This window comes from Phalacrocorax carbo, chromosome 2 (genome assembly GCF_963921805.1).
Source record: "Phalacrocorax carbo chromosome 2, bPhaCar2.1, whole genome shotgun sequence".
NCBI lineage: Eukaryota > Metazoa > Chordata > Aves > Suliformes > Phalacrocoracidae > Phalacrocorax > Phalacrocorax carbo.
Genome location: NC_087514.1, coordinates 116,288,865 through 116,311,835, shown reverse-complemented (window position 1 = coordinate 116,311,835; position 22,971 = coordinate 116,288,865). Strand labels below are relative to the sequence as shown.

The window sequence follows — 22,971 nt, the reverse complement described above, 5'->3', positions numbered from 1 at the left end:
TTCCTCATATTTCTTGCAACCTTTCACCAGCTGAACTGTGTACCTAAACACAGGTTTTGGAATATTCTAATTTTACAACCTTACCAGTCATCTACCACTGATTTATGCAAGGTTTCATCTGGCAGGAGGGGTTTATTACTGTTACAGTCAAGCATCCAGCTCTATTTGTCCCTTGCACATTATTTTTAAAAGCTTTCATAGCTCACACAGTTAAACTCCCATAAAGTTCTTGTGTGGCTGAATAACTGTGCAGTTATTTACAAGGTGGAACAGTTTTGCTTTTATTTCTTTTAAGGGATTCTCCTCCTGTCCTGGTGTTATGGAATCACGATCCAGGCGGGATAATGCTACCGGCTGCCATAGTATCTGCCTGGAATCTGTTACCCCCAGACACACAGAAATAACTGGGGAACCGTCACAGGAATGTCACACATGAGCAAGGGAAAAAACATTATTTTATTTCACTCATAAAGCTTTGTTTGACTTGTCCACAGCATTGATTTACGTAAGAAAATAAAACATTTTGGAAAAAGTTAAGTTTTTCTTTAGCTTTTCCTCTCAGGTTTTTTTTTCCACTTTTTTCTTTCATATTCTTGTCTTCTTTTGGCGAGGGGCCACCTTACATGGTGTGCCTTTCCCTCTTTTTTTGCTTAAAGTACATAGAAATAATACCCTACTGGAACATGTGCTGGCCTTCAGCCGAACAGTTTGCAAGCTTGTGTTTTTAAGGACCCAACATCACACTTCCATTTGAAATACTGGTCAGTAATACATCTTCCACCCATCAGTCACCCTGTAAACACTGGTTTTGCCAGTATGTTTCCAGAAATGCTGAAATGAATAAAATGTATTCAACTCATTTAATTTCATCTTTACACTAGGCACATAGGTTTCTTGTGAGCCTGTTAAATAACAAGTTTATCTGCTGAAGCATTACAATGCCATTAGAACTGTCGACATTGCAGGCTGGGCAGTTGCAAATGCTTCGGACCACAAGACTGCACTCTTCCTGAAAATCCAGCAGTAAGGTTTGCCTGACAACTCACTATAGCAGTTAATGATCACACACTTCCATTTTCTAGAAAAATTGTATTCATTGTTGAAAACCTTGACATTAAACATTATCTAAAATGTTTTACACTGAAATTCTTCATGAGAAATGCCTTTTTACAATACAGTGGTTGTCACCGAAATCTAGAAAGCTTTACCGACTAACACAGCAATGAGGACACAGGAATAACCTTCTGTTAAATGATGCATCACGTTTTTCCAGACATGAGGAGAACCTCATATTCAGTCCTGCTCCCTTTATCCAAGACAGGAATCTCAAATCACTTTCAGTTGACTGTTGTAGCACCTACTTATCCCTAGCAGTGTACTGCACGGCTCAGTGCTCTCACTAGGTCAAATATTCTTATTGCTTGAATTGCTGAAACACTTACTACAGGAATAATCTTGCATTTCTCTAAATTTTTATATGGTTCCAGCTTCGTTTCAGTTTCTGAATTCAGAAAACACAATATATTTCTAGTGTCAGTTTAATGTTACTAGATTTACTTTTTCTGTTTTTCCAGTTGCTACATTATCAAAACAGCTCTAATTTCAAAAGATAAAAGTCTGCAGGAATACAGCACCTGTTTATAACACAAAGCAACAGAGGGAGTCCGCCAACTGGATGATACAAGGGTCATCTCTTCTTTTCCAAAGAAACAGCATGTAGCATCGAGAAGAAGAGCGTGAAGATATTGATTTCAACCACTAAACACAGGAAACACAGCTGAATCCCACTCCTAACAGCAAAGCATTAAATCATTTTAATTAGCTGCCTATACATACCATTAAAATGCACTGCAATTAAGATGTGTGATTATCACAAAAGGACAGCCATTCCTAACCATCTACAGTTATTCTAAGAGTAGTGGGAAGGCTCCGGTCTCTTTAAGTACCAACATGTAATAAATGAGAGCCTGCACTGATTCTCACTGGCAGCGGCTTTATCACACATGCTCACATCCAGAGAAGGTAGTTTCTTCGAAAACACCATCAATATATTAGATGCATTTTTATTTCCACTGCTTCAGCTGATATTGCAGGCCTACAGGAAAATACCATTTTTAATAACAGAACTGAAATAAACACAAGCTACTACAGAAACTGTGTCCTTTGAAAAAGCCACTTTTGCAATCAACTCAATTTCAACTAGAATGCCTGTTTCCACAAACAAAGCAAACCTTTTTCGAAACAGACTTTAATGTTACAGAATAAGAATTAATGGTGGGAGGGTTCAGTTCTGTCTGCATTAAGCTTCAATGAAACTAGCTCTGCTTGTCATGATTGCTCTAATATCAGAGCGGACATGATTAATGCAGTAGAGACAAAAACAGCGTTAGAATGAATCTCAGCTCCAGTTTTGCAAAGAATTGTGTTGATTTTAGTGGGATTTAAAACAGCAGCAAAGAAAAACACATCTGTAAGCATTCCAAGGACTGCAGCGTTAGAATGGGTCCTTCTAAGTGTAAATGAACGTACACACGATACTTAAAGAAATTGCAAACCTTTTAAAACAAGTATTTCCCAAAGAGATAAACTCAGGGGTGGGGGACAGGGTCACAAAACCAACACAAACCACAACTCCAAATACTTGGCCACGCAATTGTTTCCCAATATTTTGGAAGAATATTGAAATATAACATTCATTATACAGTTTGCCTTTATTGGCAGGGGGAACAACCACTTTTCTGTTGAAGTGTATGATGTATTTTACTTTAGAAAATGACACCTTCAGCCCAGTTGCAAATAAACCATCCTGTAGAACAGTGCCAGTATACACTGTTAGCCCAGTTAAACTGCCTATGCTCCTTTCAGGAGCAAGAATGTCAACAGTAGAGAGTTGTACTGGTGGACTCAGAGAAGACAGAAAAATGCATGCCCAGCAACATAAAAAGCATTTTCCATACACTGCTTAAATTAAAAGAAATCGGGGCGACAGAAGAAATGTCAGGAGGAAGATTTCAGACCAATACTTATTTGTCTTTGGGAAGATCAGTTTATAAGCACAGCAAACTTACTGTATTCTCAAGCAGACTGAACATCGCCCCAAACCCAGGTATCTGCAGAAAAGCAAGCAGTCAACTCCAGAAATTTCACTTTCACAGTAGGAACATCACCCAAAAGACTCAAGCTCAGAGGATAACGTTCCACTACCCCTCTTTTACCCTACCAACAGGTGCACCTATCATGCCAGTCAGAACAGTATACTGAGATGGCAGATTTAATGGTCTCCGAGTTCAGCTGATCCACAGAGTAGCTAAACAAATCTCAGATGAAGGAGTCCCTGAGTAAGAGAAATTGGAGTGTCTGTGTCTCAGAGGAAATAGCATCTCTGCTGCACTGCCAAGTTTCCATCTCTTGGGCACACATTTTTAAATATTAGGTGACTGAAGTACAGACAGGGACCAAATTACAACTGTTAATTTAAAGGCAGTTAAGCACTATGCAACATGAAATGTTACTACCTTTTGCACGCTTTCAGACGCCTTAACACTTTCAAAAAATTTTGCTCATTTTCTGCACTGGCCACATTCTTATTTCCCATTTCTGGTAATTGTTTTGTATGTGGCCAGCATGTCCTAAAGGAAACCATAATAGTATGAGAAGATTTCACCACCTTTCAGTAATAAGTCATCTGAGGGGATAAGATAGGTAGGTGACAGTAAGCAGATGATAGGTGATAGAAAACAGGTGAGGTCTAGGATCAATGCAATGTAACAGCATACACGAAAGTGAAGTAGACTTTGGTGGACAAATGGAGGGGGATATTCAGGGACCGCTTTATGTTTAGGAAGTGGAAAGTGTACCACTGGAGAGAGTTACTACATAGTTGGTCAGTCATAGGCAGCAACTCTGACAGAAAAAGCCTAGAGTTAATACTCAGAAACCCTTAACGCAGTCAAGGAAGGTTTATAATGTATAAAGCTAGTAACGCTGGCTTTCAAGGATGCTCAGAATGCTTCATAGGACTTTTTGGCTGATCTCTGGGAGTAGCACTTTCTTATGTAGACCCCAACTATCCTGCAGTTGACCGCTTCTGTCACTACTGTAGTTGGAAGCCTTCACTGTGACTTTAAGTGCTGATCCAGTAATTAAAAAAAATAAACAAAACCAATTCTGACTATGAGGCACGTGTGTCACTAGGAAATGAAATATTGATGACCCAATTGTATATGTTTGGATCTTGGCCTCAAAAGTCTGAGAAGTCTTACAGTTAGGAAATGAAAATATGAGAGAGTGCTTAAAAAGTGCAACCACCTAGAGAATAGCCAAGTCTATGGTTAAAACATAATGGAGAGTCAGGGTCTCTGGTTTCTAAAGAGAGAAAAATTTTGGAATAGTCAGTACCATACAGTAAAGAAGCAACACTGGAATAACTAGAACGCGGTCAGGCTCTCTGGTTGTGAGACAGCAATCAACCAGCACCTTTAAGAGGCACGAAAGGATTCCTTCCCAGCTGATTTGCAAAAGATTTCAGGAAACCAACAGGTTCTTCCCTTCTGTTGTCTTAGACCTAGCAAATCCTCTGTAAGTGGATATTTTCTATTGAGGTCTGCAATACGACTTCATACTTTGACTTAGCTTTTCTGGGGTTTGTTTGTTTTTCTTGGCAGTACATTCTGACTTTCTTCATTGTCAGTATCTAAAGAGCTAGGGACACTATAACTAGTTCTACTTTCAGGGGAGTATAAGGCCATATAAGAGTCTAAATCACAAAGATTTAACAAAAGGCAAGGAGGGATATTTCTTCTTCCTAAAAAATAGGCAAGAACTCGCTCTCTGTGAGACTTCAATCTTCCCCAGCTTTGAGTTTCCTCAGACTTCCTGTAGAGAAATGAACCAATCAAGAAATGCAAGCATAAGAGGAAGATGACTCCAGAACCCAACGAGACAGTAATCATTAGAAAAACCTCAGGAAAGGAAGTAAGAACAGCAAAAATCCTCACCTCTAGAGTGTGAATTTGGTTCATGTATTCGAAAGTGTCTTATAGGGCATAAAGATCAGGTCTGCATTGGAATGTCATGCAGTGGGAAGAGAAAAGCTTGAGAAAAGGGAGTAGGAGATGAGGGGACACTGGAGATCTTTGAGACCAATAATGGACTTTCACCATTTTTTTTGGCTGAGTCCTCTCTAATCTTCCTAACTTTCAACATCAGCAAGCAATGCCTGAGCTCACCAAAATCATGTGTTCTCATTGCTTCAGGTAATGACCATAACTCCTTAGAGCAGCACAGAGGTAGAGCAAGAATACTGGAAGCAATGGGAGAAAAAAAGGAACATTTAAGTAGGAGAAAGGAAGAGGCAAAAACCCTGAGAAGTACCCGGAAGCCTTGCCAGTCTCCAACCTGAAGAAGGAGGGCCTAACGCCACGTGTCTATTAGGAACACCAACAAAACAGTCCCTCAGCGCTGCCACAGCAGTGTCTGTACTTGCAGGTGCAATGCAGTGACAGCACACAACACAGTCCACATATAGTCTGTCTGGGAACCAGAGAACTTGAGAGAAAAACAAAACCTTTGAAAAAATAATTACTTTTATATTCATTCCAAGCAAATTCTCTACCTTCTGCACTATGAATAAGGCTATAGACAGGTTCTTAAAGGTGAAAAAGGCAACTCATAACACAATCTCCAAACTGTCAGATTCATTGCTGATAAAGTATTCTTTTTGTCACTTCAAACTTTATTCCTAAATGACTATATTAAAAATAAGATAATTACAATATAATAATATTGCAAGTCAGAAGCTATTTTTCCACAGCTTCCTATCCAAAATAGACTTAAATTAACAGAGGAGAAGTTATTACTAGTACTTACAAACCATGTAATGCATTTAGAATATGAGGTTACACATAGCCTTAACTCAGGGAAGCACTTAAATCCATTCTTGTTTTCGGGAAAAGGGAAACTCTTCCTGATTCAGTGCCTCGAAAGCAGAGGTATGACATATCATATACATACTACTTAGGCATACAGTTAAGATTTCACTGGTTTGTTTCACAAATTCTTGAACTCCACAGCAAGTCTTATTCCAATATGCATTAAAAATAAGCCAGATCAATTGAAAGTGCAATTCTCCTTTAAGAGCCAAGTTGTCTCTACTTTCATACATCATTCTTGCAGCAAAACTGTCACAAGTTGAAACAGAACCATGACGACAGTACCTCACACTTTTTGGTAATTCAGAAAGTTCACATAAAATATTAGCACTCACCAAAATAATATTCTGGTTCATATAGTTATGAAAATGTTCTACTCATTCTGAAATGCTTCTGACATTTCTCATTATGAAATACATAGACAGAGCAGCAGCACTGCAACTGTAAAATAACCTCATTCATTTCTATAGGCTATGAATTCAATGCTAATACCACTAATATTTTAACATCAATATTATTTGCTAGCACATGGAACTCATGGACAAAGCATTATAAAACAGACAACTGAAGTGCTTTTTGGATTGGATTAGTTAACCAAAAATTCTGAGATTCAAAAGCTTTTCTAGGTCACGGCCCTTCTCAGGACTGTATTCCCCCCCCCCCCCCCCCCAATATTTCTTTAAAACTGCATCCAATCAAATTATTAAAAAAACATATGCAATGAATGAAGCATCTGACACTTCCCCTGGGAGACCTTTCCATAGCCAACAAGTTGTTAGTTTTCCCCCGAGTTGAATTTGAATGTAATTTCATCCCATTGCCCATTCTCATGGAAACAAGGAGAAAGAGTTCCCAGGGAAGGCAACAGGAAAAAACCACAAACAATTGCTAAACTACACTGGAACACTGTATCAAAGCAATTCAGCTGTGAAGTGTGTTGATGAAAGGGGAACCATGAAGGTAAGGGTTAACTTAAGCCACAAAAGCAGCTGCATAGCTTTCTCTTCTCCATCAGCATGGGAGAGCCACAGATGCACACGGATGGCTCCTAAGAAAAAAATCAGTATGAAAAAGCACTTGGGTTATCATTCCGTAAATACACCTTTGGGAAAAGAACCGAAGTTCCCTTAGAATTGCTTAACTTCCTATTTTGCAGAGGAGGAAGAAAAGCACTTTGGAAGTTATTATTACAGTCTTGAAAAGATATCAGCTATGATATCTTCCCACTTCTCATAAACAAATGCAACTGCCATACTACACAGCACTACCATAGTTTAACAGAAACATTGTACAGTCTATTGCCCCATACGTGAGAACATCTAATGAAAGATGTTGCCAAGGGAGATATCATATCTAATTTAGCCTATAAGGATTTTTCTTCCCTCACAACTCAATAAATAGTATGTTGTTGCTTATTTAACATATCCTACAGCTGAAGAATATATTTGGGTTTTTTTATTCCTTCACCTTCTCCATTGCTAGCAAGAATTGGTGAAAAGACAGTTTAAAGAATTAGTGCAGGGTGTGTATGCAGACAATTATTTTGAAAACATTATAAACAGAAAACTCCTGGAAGGTATCATACAAAAACAGACAAGAGAAAGCATTTCACAGTCATCATGACAGCTAGCCACAGAAGCAAACGTTTGTCATCTAGAAGATATACATTTTGTAATGTAAAAGCCCAAATCAGTATTTAAAGAAAAACAATAGATACCCTCCAGGAAATATCTAGTCCCTACTGCTGTCAACAAAGAGACTCTTAAATAACATCAGAGGGAAGTGGATGCAAATTTGATCCCTGTCCTTCTTCAGAATCTCAGAATCAAAAAAAAGGCATGGCGATGGCCAGCAACAATTACACACTAAAGGCTGGACTCATTTAGAAAAGAAAACATAAATAATTTGTTAATCAATAAAAAGAAGACTAAACAAGCTTGAGGAGATTTCATGTGTCATCATCTGCAACTTCCTTTCGGCGCTGGGCCCGGAAATGACGCTCAATATTTATTGTCACTTCCCTCTGCAAATTTCTGCTGTTAGTTTTCCCAGCTGTTCTGATCCAAGGGTGCTGAAGTACTTGTCGTGCTGTGTAGCGCTTCTGCGGATCCACAATCAACAGCCTGGTTATAAGGTCTTTTGCTGCTATTATGAAAGAAAGAAAAGAAGAGAGGGGAAAAGAACAGTGACATGATGATGCTGACAGTTACACCTACACAAAACATCCTTCTTATTTTTTCTTATTAGTTTTACCATAATGACTTTTGTGACTATCCCCAGTCACAAGATTTAGAACAAGTGACAGATGTTAAATCTCCAGAATATCTTTTACTGATATCATTCTCCCCTTCAGAAAGAGAGGAGAAAGCAAAGGGAATTTAATCTTGAACACACACGAAGGCATCAGGCTAGGTGTTCAGATTCACACGAATTAGCATTGGGTATCTCATCCCTCAAGGAGTATAAAAGTCGCAGAATGCTGTTGAGCACGTTCTTTAAAAGACTCTATAGGGAGGTTTTAGGGTTTCTGATTTTGAAGAGTGCACAAAAGACACCGTAATGGCCTGCAGGGAGGAAAAAACTACTACGTGCAGACCCCATTGATCTCAACAGAAAATCCACACTGCATTCTGCAGAGCACGGATTTCATTCTCAGCTTTTGGGATTTTTGCATACACCTTTACAATCTAACATAACCCTGGAGGTTATATTGGTACCTTTTTCTACAGAGACAATTCATACAAGCAAGGTGAGGAAAATCCTTGCTTTTGCCTCAGACAGAGAGCACTCCATTAAATCAATTAGACCTAATATTCAGATTCACAGCCATCAATACTACTGGAGGACTAAATTCACATTTAAAGGAAACACAGAATCAAAAAATAGAGACCTGTAAGACACGCCCAAGTTCACTGAGCTCACTGTCCTGAACAAAGGGGTGTTCTTCCCACGCCAGGGAAGAAGCTTGTCACTTCTCAGATCTGCCATACGTGCTGAATCTTACCTGCAGAAATATTGTCCCAGTAAGGGGAAAGGAACTCATAGTGACCCAGCTGTATGATCTGAAACAGCTCTTCTTGATCACGATCCTGACTGCGAAAAGGGGGAAAACCGCAGAGCAGAATGTAAAGGATTACACCAGCTGCCCACATATCTACTTCGAGCCCATAGCCTAAGGAAGAAAAGACAAACCGTAAGTCCTGTTTTAGAAAGAAAGCTCACAACTGGTAGGGAACTGTTTCTTTGTCACTCTATTTTCCAAGAAACACAGAAGCTCTGCTCAGTTTCTCAAAAAGATGATGTCAGCAGAAGAATAAGTGGCTAGGTACACCACGCTTACACGCTGAGCTGCTCTGCCTGTTAATAACTACAGCTCTCACAAAGTGCTTCTCTTCTTCAAAACATTTCACAAACACTGTCTCACAAGGCCAGTGTTAACTGAAGACTAATTGAGAAAACATAGCATATATTTCTAAAACAGTCCTCTTCAGATTCCCTTCAAAAAAGCACTAAGAGAGTGCCAAGTTTCCATTGAAAATGAATGTAATTGGAGATGTGCAACCCAGCTCCACAGAACAAAAACCAGAAATAGCTTTGCTTGAGTCATCTACAAAACTGACTCCTTTTCAGGTCTGAATCTTCTTGGATACAAAACTTGCAAAATTTCTTCTGATGCAAAATATGTTTTGGCTTCTTACAAAAGTTCAACATACATGTTCACAAGGTTTTTGCATCATTAGGGGCCTTGGAAATTTGTTTAGGTTACAGTCATGAAATGGGGGGCTGACTACCCTCAGGTTGCAACATGAACTTTTGCTCATTTCCCTACTTCAGCAATTACCATCTGTGATATTTTATGGCTTGTCTGCTTGGAAATCAGAGTTATATTATCATAGACATTAATAATGCAAACACGACTCATGTCACGCTTGTGTTTGTCAAAAGCTAAAAGGTTTCCTTTCCTTTCACAGATTATACTGCTAGCCAACTTCCTACCCTGCAAAGATGTACCAGTAGGTCGAAACATTCTGGAATATTTCCATGATTAGAAAGTTCAGAGTAATTGTATGATTTACAGCAAATTATAAATATATACACTCACCCTTCTCAGCAAGTATTTCAGGGGCAACATACGTTGGTGTTCCACACACAGTAAATATGGGTTTCGTAACCTGCTTTGCAAGGCCAAAATCTGCTAGTTTCAGTGTAGTAGATTTATCTGCATTATGTTGAACCTATACTCAACAAAAAATATATATATTTAGTCCAGATGCATTTTAAGACAGCAAAAAATACAGGCAGTAATTAATAATAAACAGGAAGAAGTTCTAATAATAGCACCTTCAAGTAAAGCAACATGAAATGGAAAAAGTATTTTGATAAACAGTATTCAGAAAGTGGTTTCCCTCCCCACCCCCACATACTAAAGGGTGCATATATTGAAGAGGACAAGCAATGATGGAAAAAGGAAGACTTTGCTCTACAAACTCTGGCACACTGTAATTTCCAAGAAATTAAAAGTAGGAAGACAAAAAATAATAAAGAGTCCACTAAATGTTACTATTTCCTCTTGGGAAAGTAAACTCTTCTTTTCCCCTGGGAACGCAAAGAAGAATGTTGTGGGTGTCTCTATGCTTAAACGCGATATTCCCAGATAAGCTACTGACTTTACAGTGTCACTTGAAAAGCATATCTCCATCATACCGGCTAACAAACAACCCCAAAACAAACAAATGCATGCTTTACTTTCTTTGCAAATTACTCTGCTACTCTACCTGCTGCCCTGAAAATAAAGGAGTCACAGTCATGACATAGTAAGAGTTGGAGAAATGGATGCATGCGGAATATCCTCCTAAACGAGTCTTTTCAGCAGTTCCCATCTCCTACATCCATCTGAAAAGTAATCAAAACACTTCTTCCCATTCTAGTTTTGTATGCATGGGTCTTCAGCATTACTTTATAATGCAGGTAATGAAACACTATTTTACAAAACAAAACATGTCAATGACATAGACAGTGGGATCGAGTGCACCCTCAGCAAGTTTGCAGACAACACCAAGCTGAGCAGTGCAGTTGACACACCTGAGGGACGGGACATTATCCAGGGACACCTGAACAAGCTTGAGAACTGGGTCCATGTGAACCTCATGAGGTTGAACAGGGCCAAGTGCAAGGTCCTGCACCTGGGTCAGGGCAATCCCCAGTATCGGTACAGACTGTGGGATGATGGGATTGAGAGCAGCCCTGCAGAGAAGGACTTGGAGGTATTGGTGGATGAAAAGCTGGACATGAGCCAACAATGCACACTTGCAGCCCAGAAAGCCAACCATATCCTGGGCTGCAAAGAAGCATGGCCAGCAGGTCGAGGGAGGTGATCCTGCCCCTCTACTCCACTCTAGTGAGACCCCACCTGGAGTGCTGCGTCCTGCTCTGGAGCCCTCAGCACAGGAAGGACATGGACCTGTTGGATTGGGTCCAGAGGAGGGCCACAAAAATGACCAGAGGGATAGAACACCTGTTCTATGAGGAAAGACTGAGAGAGCTGGGATTGTTCAACATGGAGAAGAGCAGACGACTCCGTGTAGTCTTTCAATATTTAATGGAGGCTTCTAAGAAAGATGGAGGCAGGCTTTTTAGTGGGGCCTGTAGCGATAGGACAAGGGGTAATGGTTTTAAACTAAAGGAGGGTAGACTCAGACTAGAAATAAGGAAGAAGTTTTTTACAGTGATGGTGGTGACACACTGGAACAGGTTGTCCAGAGAGGTGGTAATGCCCCATCCCTGGAAACACTCAGGGACAGGTTGGACGGGGCTCTGAGCAACCAGATCTAGTTGAAGATGTCCGTCCTGCAAGGGAGGGTAGACTAGATGACCTTAAAGGTCCCTTCCAACCCAAACTATTCTATAATTCTATATTCAAAGGCCAAGTCATGGAGAGTGTAGCAGCACCATTAAACACATCAGTATTCTTAATACCGGTGACTGATATTCAGACATTCCTTAAGTGGTAAAAAATGTCATGAATGTGCTTTAAATGAAAAATAGTCTGTCCCTGGAACTATGGGGAACAGATCAGCAGCTAAAATGTCTACAAGAAAGCCAAGGAAATCTGGACTCTGGTTTTGAATGGACAAACTGGAGTTTAATGCGACAGGTATACTCCATGCTTTAACACCTCATACTTTGCCATCAGACAGTGCCTGAGGAAGCACAAAAGTCAAAATAGTCTCTATTACAAGCCAATTAAGGGTACAGATGGGACAAAATTTGCATTACATTACATTACATTACTACATTACAGCTGACTAATCCCCATTTATCATCTTTATAGAAACTATAAGCACTCAACCCATTTTAAGCAAAAAGTTTTTGGTTTTTTTTTTCTTTTTAAGAAAAAATATTACATTACAAAATAATACATTATATCCCTTTTTATCATCTTTATGGAAAATATAAGCACTCTCCTACTTTTGATTAAGCAAAACATTTTGGGTTTTTTTCGATTTTTCTAAGAATTCTTCAGTATGAAACTGAAAATAAAGTTTACTACAACCGTTCAGTCAAAACTTCTACAGGAGAAAGCTGAAATGCCATAGCCATTTTCTCTATTAGATTGGTCAACTTCATCATTATTTTTTGCCATGATGCACTGTGGACACAACAGCTGACAAGAGTGAAAAATAAATTACAAAAGTAACAGTTACTTTCTAGAGCAGCATCTATCCACAGGATTTATATTCTGACAATGGGGGTAATAGTGGTAGAATGCTACAAAAACTCACAGTCAAAATGATCAATTTTATATGAAAGTATGAGCATGAATATATTTTCCTACTGTATAAATAAAGCTTTTAAAATTACATAAGAAAATTATGTCACATGGAATTTCAATTAATATCCTGCATGTTACTGTACTAAGACAAATAATACTGATATGTTTATATACATTTTTAGAAACCAGCAGGGGGTGGGGAGGGTGGAGAACACACTGGTCTTAAACCCAACCCTAAAATCAGCGGGAAATGTCTTGCTTTGTAAAATACATGGTCGTACTTTTTCCTTTATCAGGATGTCAGACTCCTACTCTCTCAATACAGCACAAGGTGGCAACACTGCACCATCTGTTCTTCCAGGACAAAACCACTGAGCTTTCATTTTACTTAACAACGAAACAGGTAGGAACAGCATGTACCGTGGGTATATTTTCACAGCTTTGTGACAATCATTTCAAAGACAGCATGTAACCTGTCAGCACACCTGAAAACCTCAGCATCTTCACTAACACTATGCTCAGAACAACTCCAAGTCAGCTTGGGCACAGTGAGCATTCCCTTCGTTCCCAACTTCGTACTCTCCATTCTACCTTTCTGTCACCTGGCATCACCTTGAGCACACAAATATGCTTCACTGTAGAAACAAAAGCTTCTCAGGTTGCTTTTCTTCTTTCCTGAGGACAACTACTTACTCATAGCAGTATCACAGGAACATACTCAAGAGAAACCTAGCCTCTGACATCTACAGCAAGTGCTCTGTGAGATGGTGAGAACAAAGCAAAAATGGTAACATTAGATGAACATACTAGCCTTACTGTGACACCTAAAAGACAGCTATTACTGTTTCTGAATTCAAGACTACAAAGAATGGTTCCAAAAGTCCATTTTAAAGTGCTGCCTTGTCTTACCTGCCTATAGAGTTAATTGAGATAAGGAAGACGAGTATTCAGTACCCTTTCTACAGACAGCCAATTTAGGCCATACAATTACTCGTGTCCTTCAACTGCAAGGGAAGCCAGTATCTGGTAGTCTTGGACTAAAGAATTGCTTGCTACTCTCTCAAATGCAGGTGCCATAGCAGGATATTAGAATATTGTCAGGATTTCTAGCTATCCCAGCCACACACCCAGAAGATTATAATACACTAATACAAAGCCAAGTTCATCTTCAAAGAAGGGATAAATTGATCTCTTCCTTTTCTCCTGTTGATGACCCCAGCTCTTCATGCTCTTGTTTATTTTCCTATCTACCTCATGAAATCCATCAGGGTGTTTAAGAAGATGATTTATAGCATTAATATTTCTCTGTATGCACATATACATGAAAGCAAGCTAAACAGATAAAGCTAAAGAAAAAGCACGACATTCACATTTGAGTTTCAGACATCCCTTGCTGCTAGCTAGCTAGAAGAATCTCAATGACAAATCTTACAGTAAATTCCCAGTATAGGTTTATATCATACTGAAAGCTCTTGACAGGTAACTGGTTAAACAGGATTTAAACTCAAATGCACTCAGAAAGCTCTGACAGTGCTTTGTGTATATGTAAATAGTGTCACAAAAGCAAAGTTAAAGGACAGAAAGGCTATACTTGAAGTTCTCATACATATATGAAAACTTGAGAGAGAAAAAGGGGGCCGAAATATAAGAACCTCAAATGCATAAAAAGCTATAACACTTCTATTATTTATAAAGCTGAGTGTTAAACTATTACCACATTAACATATTTGGGAAGTGTACAAGGAGATGAGTTTACAAACACAAACATGCTCAAGGGGGGAAGGGTGTGGCTTTGGGTCTTTTACAGCTATAACCTGTAAAGACAACACTGCACTTTGAAATTAATTTCCCACCCACGGGTCAAGAAATGCCAACACCCGTAGAATTCAACAGTCCCTTAGATAAAAAGCTTGCCAGCAAATTCTGCTCCTCCAGGTGGCATTAAAGAAGTGACTCGCTTCTTTTGCGGGAGCAAATACACCACACTGCTCACCCTTGGTAGCAAAGGTTTTCTTGCTGAACACCTAGTCCTAATGAGGTGATTCTGTTAGGAGATGGGAAGGAGTCAGAGCAGCTGTCTTCACACCAGACAGATTTTGGTTTTGTAGTGCAAGTCACCACTCTTCTGCCTCACAGCTATCCTGCAAGGAGCCTGGTCATTGTGGGCAGTCACAGTGGTGAAAAAGGGAGGGGGAAAACAAAAAAAGTATGATGGTGGTGGTATGTTACAGAGGTTTATAACTAAAGGACAGTTCCACAAAAGGAAAGTAGTGCAGTGAACTAATAATTAAATCAGGTTTCCAGCTCTCTCCTGTGTCAAAAATTTTGCAGTTTACTAGACATCAAAGTGTATTTCCACCTTTCCCTCTGTAGGGACAGAAACTGTTTCCCTTCTTTCCCCAGCTGCTTATTTTCATGAAACTTATGGAAATATTTTTATCCCAGTTCACTGCTTCTCTGTCAGCTCTGATGGAAGTTAGCCAGTAGGTTCAAAAGTCACTAGGAACAGGGTTTAGATTCTCACACAAAGCAGGTTTACAGCAGACAAACACATTTCCTTAGCAAAACAGACTAAGGACGCTTTCTCTTCAATTCCCCATTTGCTGGAAAGGGTTAGGAAGCGTGGAAAAACATCTGACAAGAAAGGACAGGATTCACCTGACCAGAAGACATATAAACAGCCTAAAAGTGCGTACCTATTTCTGTTCTCTGTGTACAAAGAAAGTCTAGGCAGACTAATTCAGACTTAAACATCCGTAGTGTAGGCATCTGATGCAATAGGTATCCCACAACCAAAGACATCCCTGTAGGATGCCAGCACTTCTAGCACTGTGCTTCCTCTCCAGAAGGCTGTCCCCAGCCCCTGACCCACCAACAGCAGATGAACCCGTGAAATTTGCTTCAATACTGTTTGTTGTTGTTCAGCTCTCCTTCCTGCTCTGCTGTTACTGCCCCAGTCACTCTGAAGACTCAGAGGCAGCACATTAAAAAGTCAGAAAAGCCAGGAACTTGCTCAAGTGTCCTATATTCATAAGGATGCTTATTAGATAGCACATGAGCTATCCAACATTATCAAGAGCTTATAAACCTACTTGGTTTGTTCAACAGACTAACTTTTCAAAAGGATGCTTTATGTAAATGATATTAATACAGGTGTTCACAACCAATTAGCAGGAGGTGAAACTGGAACAGGTACAATTTTCTTTCACATAGTGTTTGGGTAGCACTGTTCTCATATCACAAAATACCTACAGGCCAGGGGCCAGTCTGTCCTTGAAAAATATTTTCTCCTGTCAGAATGGGCAACATGATTATTTCAGTGCTACAAAACTTTGCCACTGCCCAGCAATCTCTGCTTTGCAGTCCTGTGAACTAAATGTGAAAACAACCAGAACAGACCTGTATCATGCCTCTTTGTTTACCTGCATCACTGCAATGATTACATACTACAGAGGGAAATGAAGCATCTGGTATCAGGTGTTTCACATGACTAGCTTATTTTCAGCAAATGGGAAAGAGCAGAGCCTGGTTCATAATGGAAAATCAGCTTCTGGCAGAAAGCCCTGCAGTTCTAAGTGAGGCTTTGTTCTAATGGCAAAATGAGGCATGAAGGCAGGGCCCAGATGCATACTTCTTCCCGCAAACCAGCCACTTGCACTCACCGTCTTTTATTTACACACAGACCACGTACCAAGGATTTTCATCAGATTAAGCAGGATGCATAGCAGGACCTAGTATAGATGCTATTGGTTAGAAAGGTTTGGGAGCAAACCTTTCAGGCCCAGCCTTGTTCAACCTCTGCATGTCCTACAGGCTACACGGCTGCTTTTCTCCGGAAATTCACACTGATTTCTTCCCAGAATTAATTCTCTTAAAGAACTGAATGGCACACAGGGCTAAACCATCTATTACCTTTTTTTTTTTCTGGTTAACTATGATCTTCACCAGCAGATGAAATCCGATTTGTTAGAGACTGGCAAATATTTGGTATCTATCTCTCAAGAAACTTGGAACCCGAGTACAAGCGTAACACACAATTACCAAGGGTGAGTTGCTTTCTGTTACTGTTATACAATGGGTGTTTTATCAAGTGCCAATACTGCAAACGTTTCTATGCATATTCACACATGTGAGTAACTCTACTGACTTCAGTGCTGGATGAAAAGAATGTCGCCTCAGAAATGTGATGGAAAAAAAGAACTTTTCTCTTTGGCATGAAGTTAGTATTTGAGCTGGCTGACTTTAGTGCTGTATTTCATTGAAACACTCACATTTTACTGTCAGATTATTTCAATCAACTGCATCGTACTTCTGCTCCTAAGAAAATAAATTGTCACAAGAGAGAAATCACTACAGTAGAGGACTAGCACAGCAGTCTGCAGGATGTGTGACTGCAGTGGACAAAGTCCACCAAATAACTAACCTAAATTAGCAATTTTAATATATTTTGGTCTGCATGGAGGATGCCTTATAACTCACTGTATGCTTCATGCAAAAAACATATTATCTTTGCATACCTAAAAGTCAGATGCTAACTAACATGCCTGATTTCCAGAAAAATACAAATGCTCACTACTCCTGAAAGCCAGGTCATTTTTATTTGAATTTCTATCTGCAAGCACTGCTATCTGCAATGCGCAGCAGATCTATGTGAAGTAAACTGTAATGGTAATTTCACTTCAAAACTGTTCCCATTTTTCCAAACAGTCCTGCCACAGCACATTATCCCTGCACAGTATTTCCTTTAAAATATTCAAAGATCCATAACTAGAAGGAAAACAAATCCACTCCTGCACGCATGGAATCTGTTTGCCAATACTTACCAAAAGATTCTCTGGTTTGAGGTCCCTGTGGACAATGTTCTTGCTGTGAATATAAACCAGTGCTTCACACAGGTCAGTGATCATGACAGCAGCATCATGCTCTGTGAACTTCACACTTTCTATGATTGCATCAAATAAGTCCCCTCCTGGGACATACTCCAGGATTAGGTAGATCTCAGCTTCTGTCTCATACACTTCAATTAAGCTTACTATATTGGGATGAGAAAGACTCCTTATGATCAGAATTTCACTTTCCATCATGTCCTCTTTCCCCTTCAGCTTAGATTTATCAACAATTTTCATGGCATAGATCTGATTGGAGTCGCAGTGGCGGCATTCCTTCACCACTGCAAAGTTCCCATCCCCAATAGTTCTGCCAATCTCATACTGTTTTTCCACATCAGTTCTGTTTTTAATGGCATGCCTCCGGCTTGTGTTTTCAAATCCCTGAGCCTTGTTTTCTTCTTTATTGACTCTGCGCTCCCCTGTTTTTTCTCGTCGTGTCATGTCACTCTCTCTACGCATGATATTCCCCTCTCTTCTGGCACTTTCGTCTTTAGCCCTTTGTCCCTCTCTGCCATCCCTATGTGTTTTAGATGGTTTCTCAGCATCCCTCAAAGTGTCTTTCTTTAGCCAACCACTTTGGTTGATTATGCAGCTACTTCCATTCTCTTCCTTCACTTCATGAGATAGCCCTTCTACAGCATTCTTCTTGCTTTTTACTACTTCCTTCCCATGGTTTTCATGTTTCTCCACATCCCTTTCCTTCTCAACACTCCTTTTTTGCTTCTCCAGCCCTTCATTAACATTCCTGTGTAGGGGCTTCCATGTCCTCCTACAGCCATTATCTTTCCAACCAACTACTTCACCTTCCAGACAAGTTTCTGAAGATTTTCGGCTATTCCTGATTTTTGCATTTCTTTCAACATGGTACCTCTGACATGCGCCTGTGTTCAAGTCTTTGTTCTCAAACGAGGCCTCAGCCCGCCTTTCTCTTTGTAGCTTTTGTCTGGCCTGCCTTTCCTGTTCACACTTCTCACACCTCACCACCTCCTCTGAACTCTCTTCTAATCCCTCCTCAAGACTCCTCTCGTGGTTAAGGTACCTCTCACTTTCCCGGGTTTTTCTAGATGGCTTCACTCCTTGTTCACCACCCCAGCTCTCTCTAGTCCACTTTTTTTTGTTTCTCATTTTCTCTTCTTGCTTTGTCTTGGTTTGACTTTTTCCTTCGTGTCCAGCGATCACTTTGGGAGACATGCCGTCACTGCAGTTCTTGGTAATTTCTGTCTCATCAAAGCCACTGTCCACTTTCAAAGCCTTGTCGTACAGCCTGCTCTTCAGTTTTTGGGACTGCTCCTCGTTCTGCTGAATGGCAGCACTGGCAGCATAAGGATTTTCAGGATAAAGTTCTTGTAATACCACTTCCAGGTTCTTCAAAGTGAGGGGCTCCCTCCCCATAGCTATGAATGCATCGCCTTCCCTGAAGAAGTCAGAAACGCTTCGGATTTCTCTGCCTCTCAGATTGTAAAGCTTTCTCACACGGTCATTCTTCCAGCGTGGAAATCCCAGAGCTTCTGAAATGTCAGCCATCAGCTGTTCAAAGGTCTGAACTGATCTCCTGTTGAGAAGCAAGGTTATCCTCCTGAGTGTGTGTCCGCCAGGTTTCACCACTGTAATAATCCTTGGCTTTACAGGACTGTGCTCTGAATGTATCGTGTGAAAACCGTTACGGGGATTAAAAAATGGGGACCTGTGACTGCTTTCACTCAAACATGGTTTTCCATAGTTTCCACGTCCAACGGGGGGACAAGTCCCTTGCAGTTTCCTCTCTTTTACTCTTGAGCTTGCATTGTGTGACGATTGGTCAAACAAGCCTCGGCGTCCTAAGACAAAGAGTAGGCATATTATTCATTTTGCATCATCACATCTTTCTGAGTAATAGTCTTCTACATATCAGCATACCTGACCTCAGAGAGTAAGGGTACGTGTAACTGCCACTAAGGAGTAACTCCAGATACACACAACTACAAACATTTTCAAGTTTGTGAGAAAATGTAAATGCACTTTCTGACAGAGAAATGCTATTTTAAAAATAATATCATCAAAAACAACAAGATCCTTCTCCTAAATCCTCCCATCTTCCAGAAATCCTCAAAAAAATGGGGTTACTTGTGCCAGGATTGCATCGATTGTTTAGCATCCTCTTATGAACCTACCTACCAAGAACTCACTCAATTCCTTTCTGAACCCAGTTACAGTTTTGACCTCTGTAAACCCTGTGGCAACAAGTCCAACAACTGTGTTGCACGAAGTAAAAGAAGTTAATTACTTCTGGTTTAAAATTGCTACCGGATGGCTATGTGTGTGCAACCTTATATTCTTATAAATAATTATCTCCACTTTCGCTGGACCATTCATTTAGTTTTTAGACTTCCATAACAAACTCAGTAAATGAGATTCTTTTTTAAAAGTATTATTTTTGTTACAATTTTACAGCAATTTCATAGTACATTTAATAGTAATGTAATTTAATCTTTTCCCCTTAAAGAAAGGCATCTTTCTTTTGTTTGATAACTGGAGTCCTAGTTTTCCAATATTTTGGTTTGACTTTTTTGTTCTAAAAGTTAGGTAAAATCACAAAAAGTCCTGAATATTCTCTAGGGACATTAACAGTTTTCCCTCTGATATTTCAGCTTAGAACACCAACCAAAGAAAACAGCACCATTCATTACATGTAATTCTGAAAAGGAAGAACTGAAAACATAACACGTGGTTATGGGCCAGCCAAGCTATAACATAATTCACTGTCTATAAACACGACAATAAGCTAAGAATAAAAATGTCCTCTTAAAGTACTCTGATTTCCTGTACTTAATAAGATTTAAACTCAATTACAACGCAATTCTTTTCAGCCTCAAGAAATAAACTTTCAAAATGAGATCACAGAGTGCTTCCAATTCCATTTAATAGTCTTGCGGTTCAGCTGGGAACAAACATCCGAAATGCATGAACTAACAGGATCAAGCCAAAAGAAAGCAGCCAGAATGATTACTGAACCATTACAAGGAAATTCCCATACACAAATGGCTTGTCTCCCAGAAAATCCCACCCATTTCCATACATTACATAGTCTCAGTGCAGTGGGCAAATCCACAAAGGAAAATCTGCACAGATAAGCGTTCCTCTTGGTGCTAGGGTTAACAGATGCATCTTCAGGAGTTCTGGCAAGCTTAAGCCTACTACATTCTGGTTTTCAGCTGCCAAAAAGCCATTTTCAGTATTTCAGGCTATGTGTTTTTATTTGTCCTTTTCACCAAGACATAATAGAGTGAAGAGGAAATACGCCTCCTCACCTACAATAACAAACAAAAGGGAAAACTACAAGAAGTGCTGCAGAATTCACTCGCTCTGCCTCAAAAATAGCAGATCCAAAACACCAGGGGTTGAGTGGGGAAAGCACACGAGGAGACAATGCTACAGATGTCCACTCTGCTGTTGGTTTTGTTTGATGTACGATGATGGACACTTCTTAGTTTTAATACTCTCACCAGCTAAGTGCTTTGTGCCCCCCAGCATGTTCCTTAACTCTTGGCTTCATTTTATTCCTCTGCAAAATGAGATAGATACTTCTCCGAATAAATATTACAAAGCCACCCAGCGGCCAGCATGCTGCTTGAAGACGTAAGCATTATATAAAATCTACGTGTGACTAATGCTTGGTGATTGTACAAGTTATTTCTGTCTCCATTCTGATCTCTTGTTATCAAAAGATGACTACAGATATGCTAGTGATTTTTCAGCAGATATTTACATTCCACCCAGAATAAAGCCTACTGTGAAGGGTGGGGAAGGGGGGGGGGTGGGAATTCAGATGTAATAGTTCTCTGAAATCTAAATCACCCCCGAACATGTTGGTTACCAGGGACTGCCAAAGCTCTGAATTTAATCAACATTTCCCAATTCTTGCGTACCCACTCTCATCAAAGCACCGCCTTGCTTATGGGAACTGTGTATGACATTTTTACTGCTTATAATCTTGGTACAACATAAAAACAATACTGCATTAATAATGACTTTTCCCACAGATTGTTTTTCCCAGCTATGCTGCTATTATCACACCTTTCTATAAACCATTCAAATGGCCAACTTGGTGAGGCAGGCTTTAAACTGAAGGGCTTGGAGAGGGGGTCCAAACTGGCAATTCTAATGCTATCACATCCAACAGGGGAATAAGCCAGGCCAACCAGAGCAATGATAAAGGTGCCTGAGCTGCCTCACCAGGTGACACTCAGAAGACCAACCACCTCAGTGATGGGCATGGCTACAGTGGGTCCTCGTACACCCCTCCAGGGAAACCTGTGTGCTCAGTTATCTCTCTGAAATGCCTGTACACCAACACAGGCAGCATGGGGAGTAAACAGGAGGAACTAGACATCTGTTTGCGGTCGCAGGGCCACGATCTGATTGCAATTACAGAGACATGGTGGGGTAGCTCACATGACTGGAATGACGTCATAGATGGCTACATACTTTTTAGGAAAGACAGGCCAGCAAGGCGAGGTGGGGGAGTTGCTCTTTATGTGAAGGAGCAACTGGAATGCATCAAGCTCTGCCTAGGGGTGGAGGAAGAACGAGTAGAGAGATTATGGGTAAAGACTAAGGGGCAGGCAAATACGGGTGACACTGTCATGGGCGTTTGGTACAGGCCACCTGATCAGGAAGAGGAAGTCGATGAAGCCTTCTACAGACAGCTGGAAGTAGCCTCACAATCACAGGCCCTGGTTCTCACAAGGGACTTCAACCACCTTGATATTTGGTGGAAAAGCAACACAGCAAGACACGCACAATCCAGGAGGTTCCTGCAGAGCATCAAGGATAACTTTTTGACACAGGTGGTGGAGGAGCCAACGAGGTGAGGTGTGCTGCTGGACCTTATACTAACAAAGAAGGTCTGGTTGATGATGTGACGGTTAGGGGTTGCCTTGGCTGTAGTCACCATGAGATGGTGGAGTTCAGGATCCTGCGTGGTAGAAGCAGGACAACAAGTAGGATTACAACCCTGGACTTCAGGAGAGCTAACTTTGGCCTCTTCAAAGACCTGCTTGGAGGAATCCCATGGGCTAGGGATCTAGAAAGTAGGGGGGTCCAAGAGAGCTGGTTAATATTCAAGGACCACTTCCTCTGAGCTCAATATCGGTGCATCCCTAGGAGGAAGGAGTCAAGCAAAGGAGCCAGGAGACCCGCATGGATGAGCAAAGAGCTTCTAGAAAAACTCAAATGGAAGAAGAAGGTTTACAGTATGAGGAAAAAGGGACTGACCACATGGAAGGAATATAGGAACGTTGTTAGGATATGCAGAGATGCAACAAGGAAGGCCAAGGCCCACTTGGAACTAAATCTGGCAAGGGATGTCAAGGATAACAAGAAGGGCTTCTTCAAATACATC

The 22,971-nt window shown here is 40.4% G+C and overlaps 1 protein-coding gene across 2 annotated transcripts in view; it reads right to left on the bottom strand.

Annotated features, from left to right (window-relative positions):
• Positions 1 to 437: 437 nt before the first annotated feature.
• DCLK3 (doublecortin like kinase 3) overlaps positions 438 to 22,971 on the bottom strand; it is a 36,021-nt gene continuing 13,487 nt past the window's right edge. The window contains exons 2-5 of one of the 2 annotated variants that reach the window (XM_064443969.1): positions 17,526 to 19,408; positions 10,033 to 10,165; positions 8,935 to 9,102; positions 438 to 8,072 (exon numbers count right to left, since the gene is read on the bottom strand). In XM_064443969.1, the coding sequence (XP_064300039.1) occupies positions 7,879 to 8,072; positions 8,935 to 9,102; positions 10,033 to 10,165; positions 17,526 to 19,408 (2,378 nt within the window). In that variant the 3' untranslated portion in view covers positions 438 to 7,878. Of the gene's footprint in view, positions 8,076 to 8,934; positions 9,103 to 10,032; positions 10,166 to 17,525; positions 19,409 to 22,971 lie in introns of both variants that reach the window. The other variant, XM_064443968.1, reaches the window with a different exon arrangement.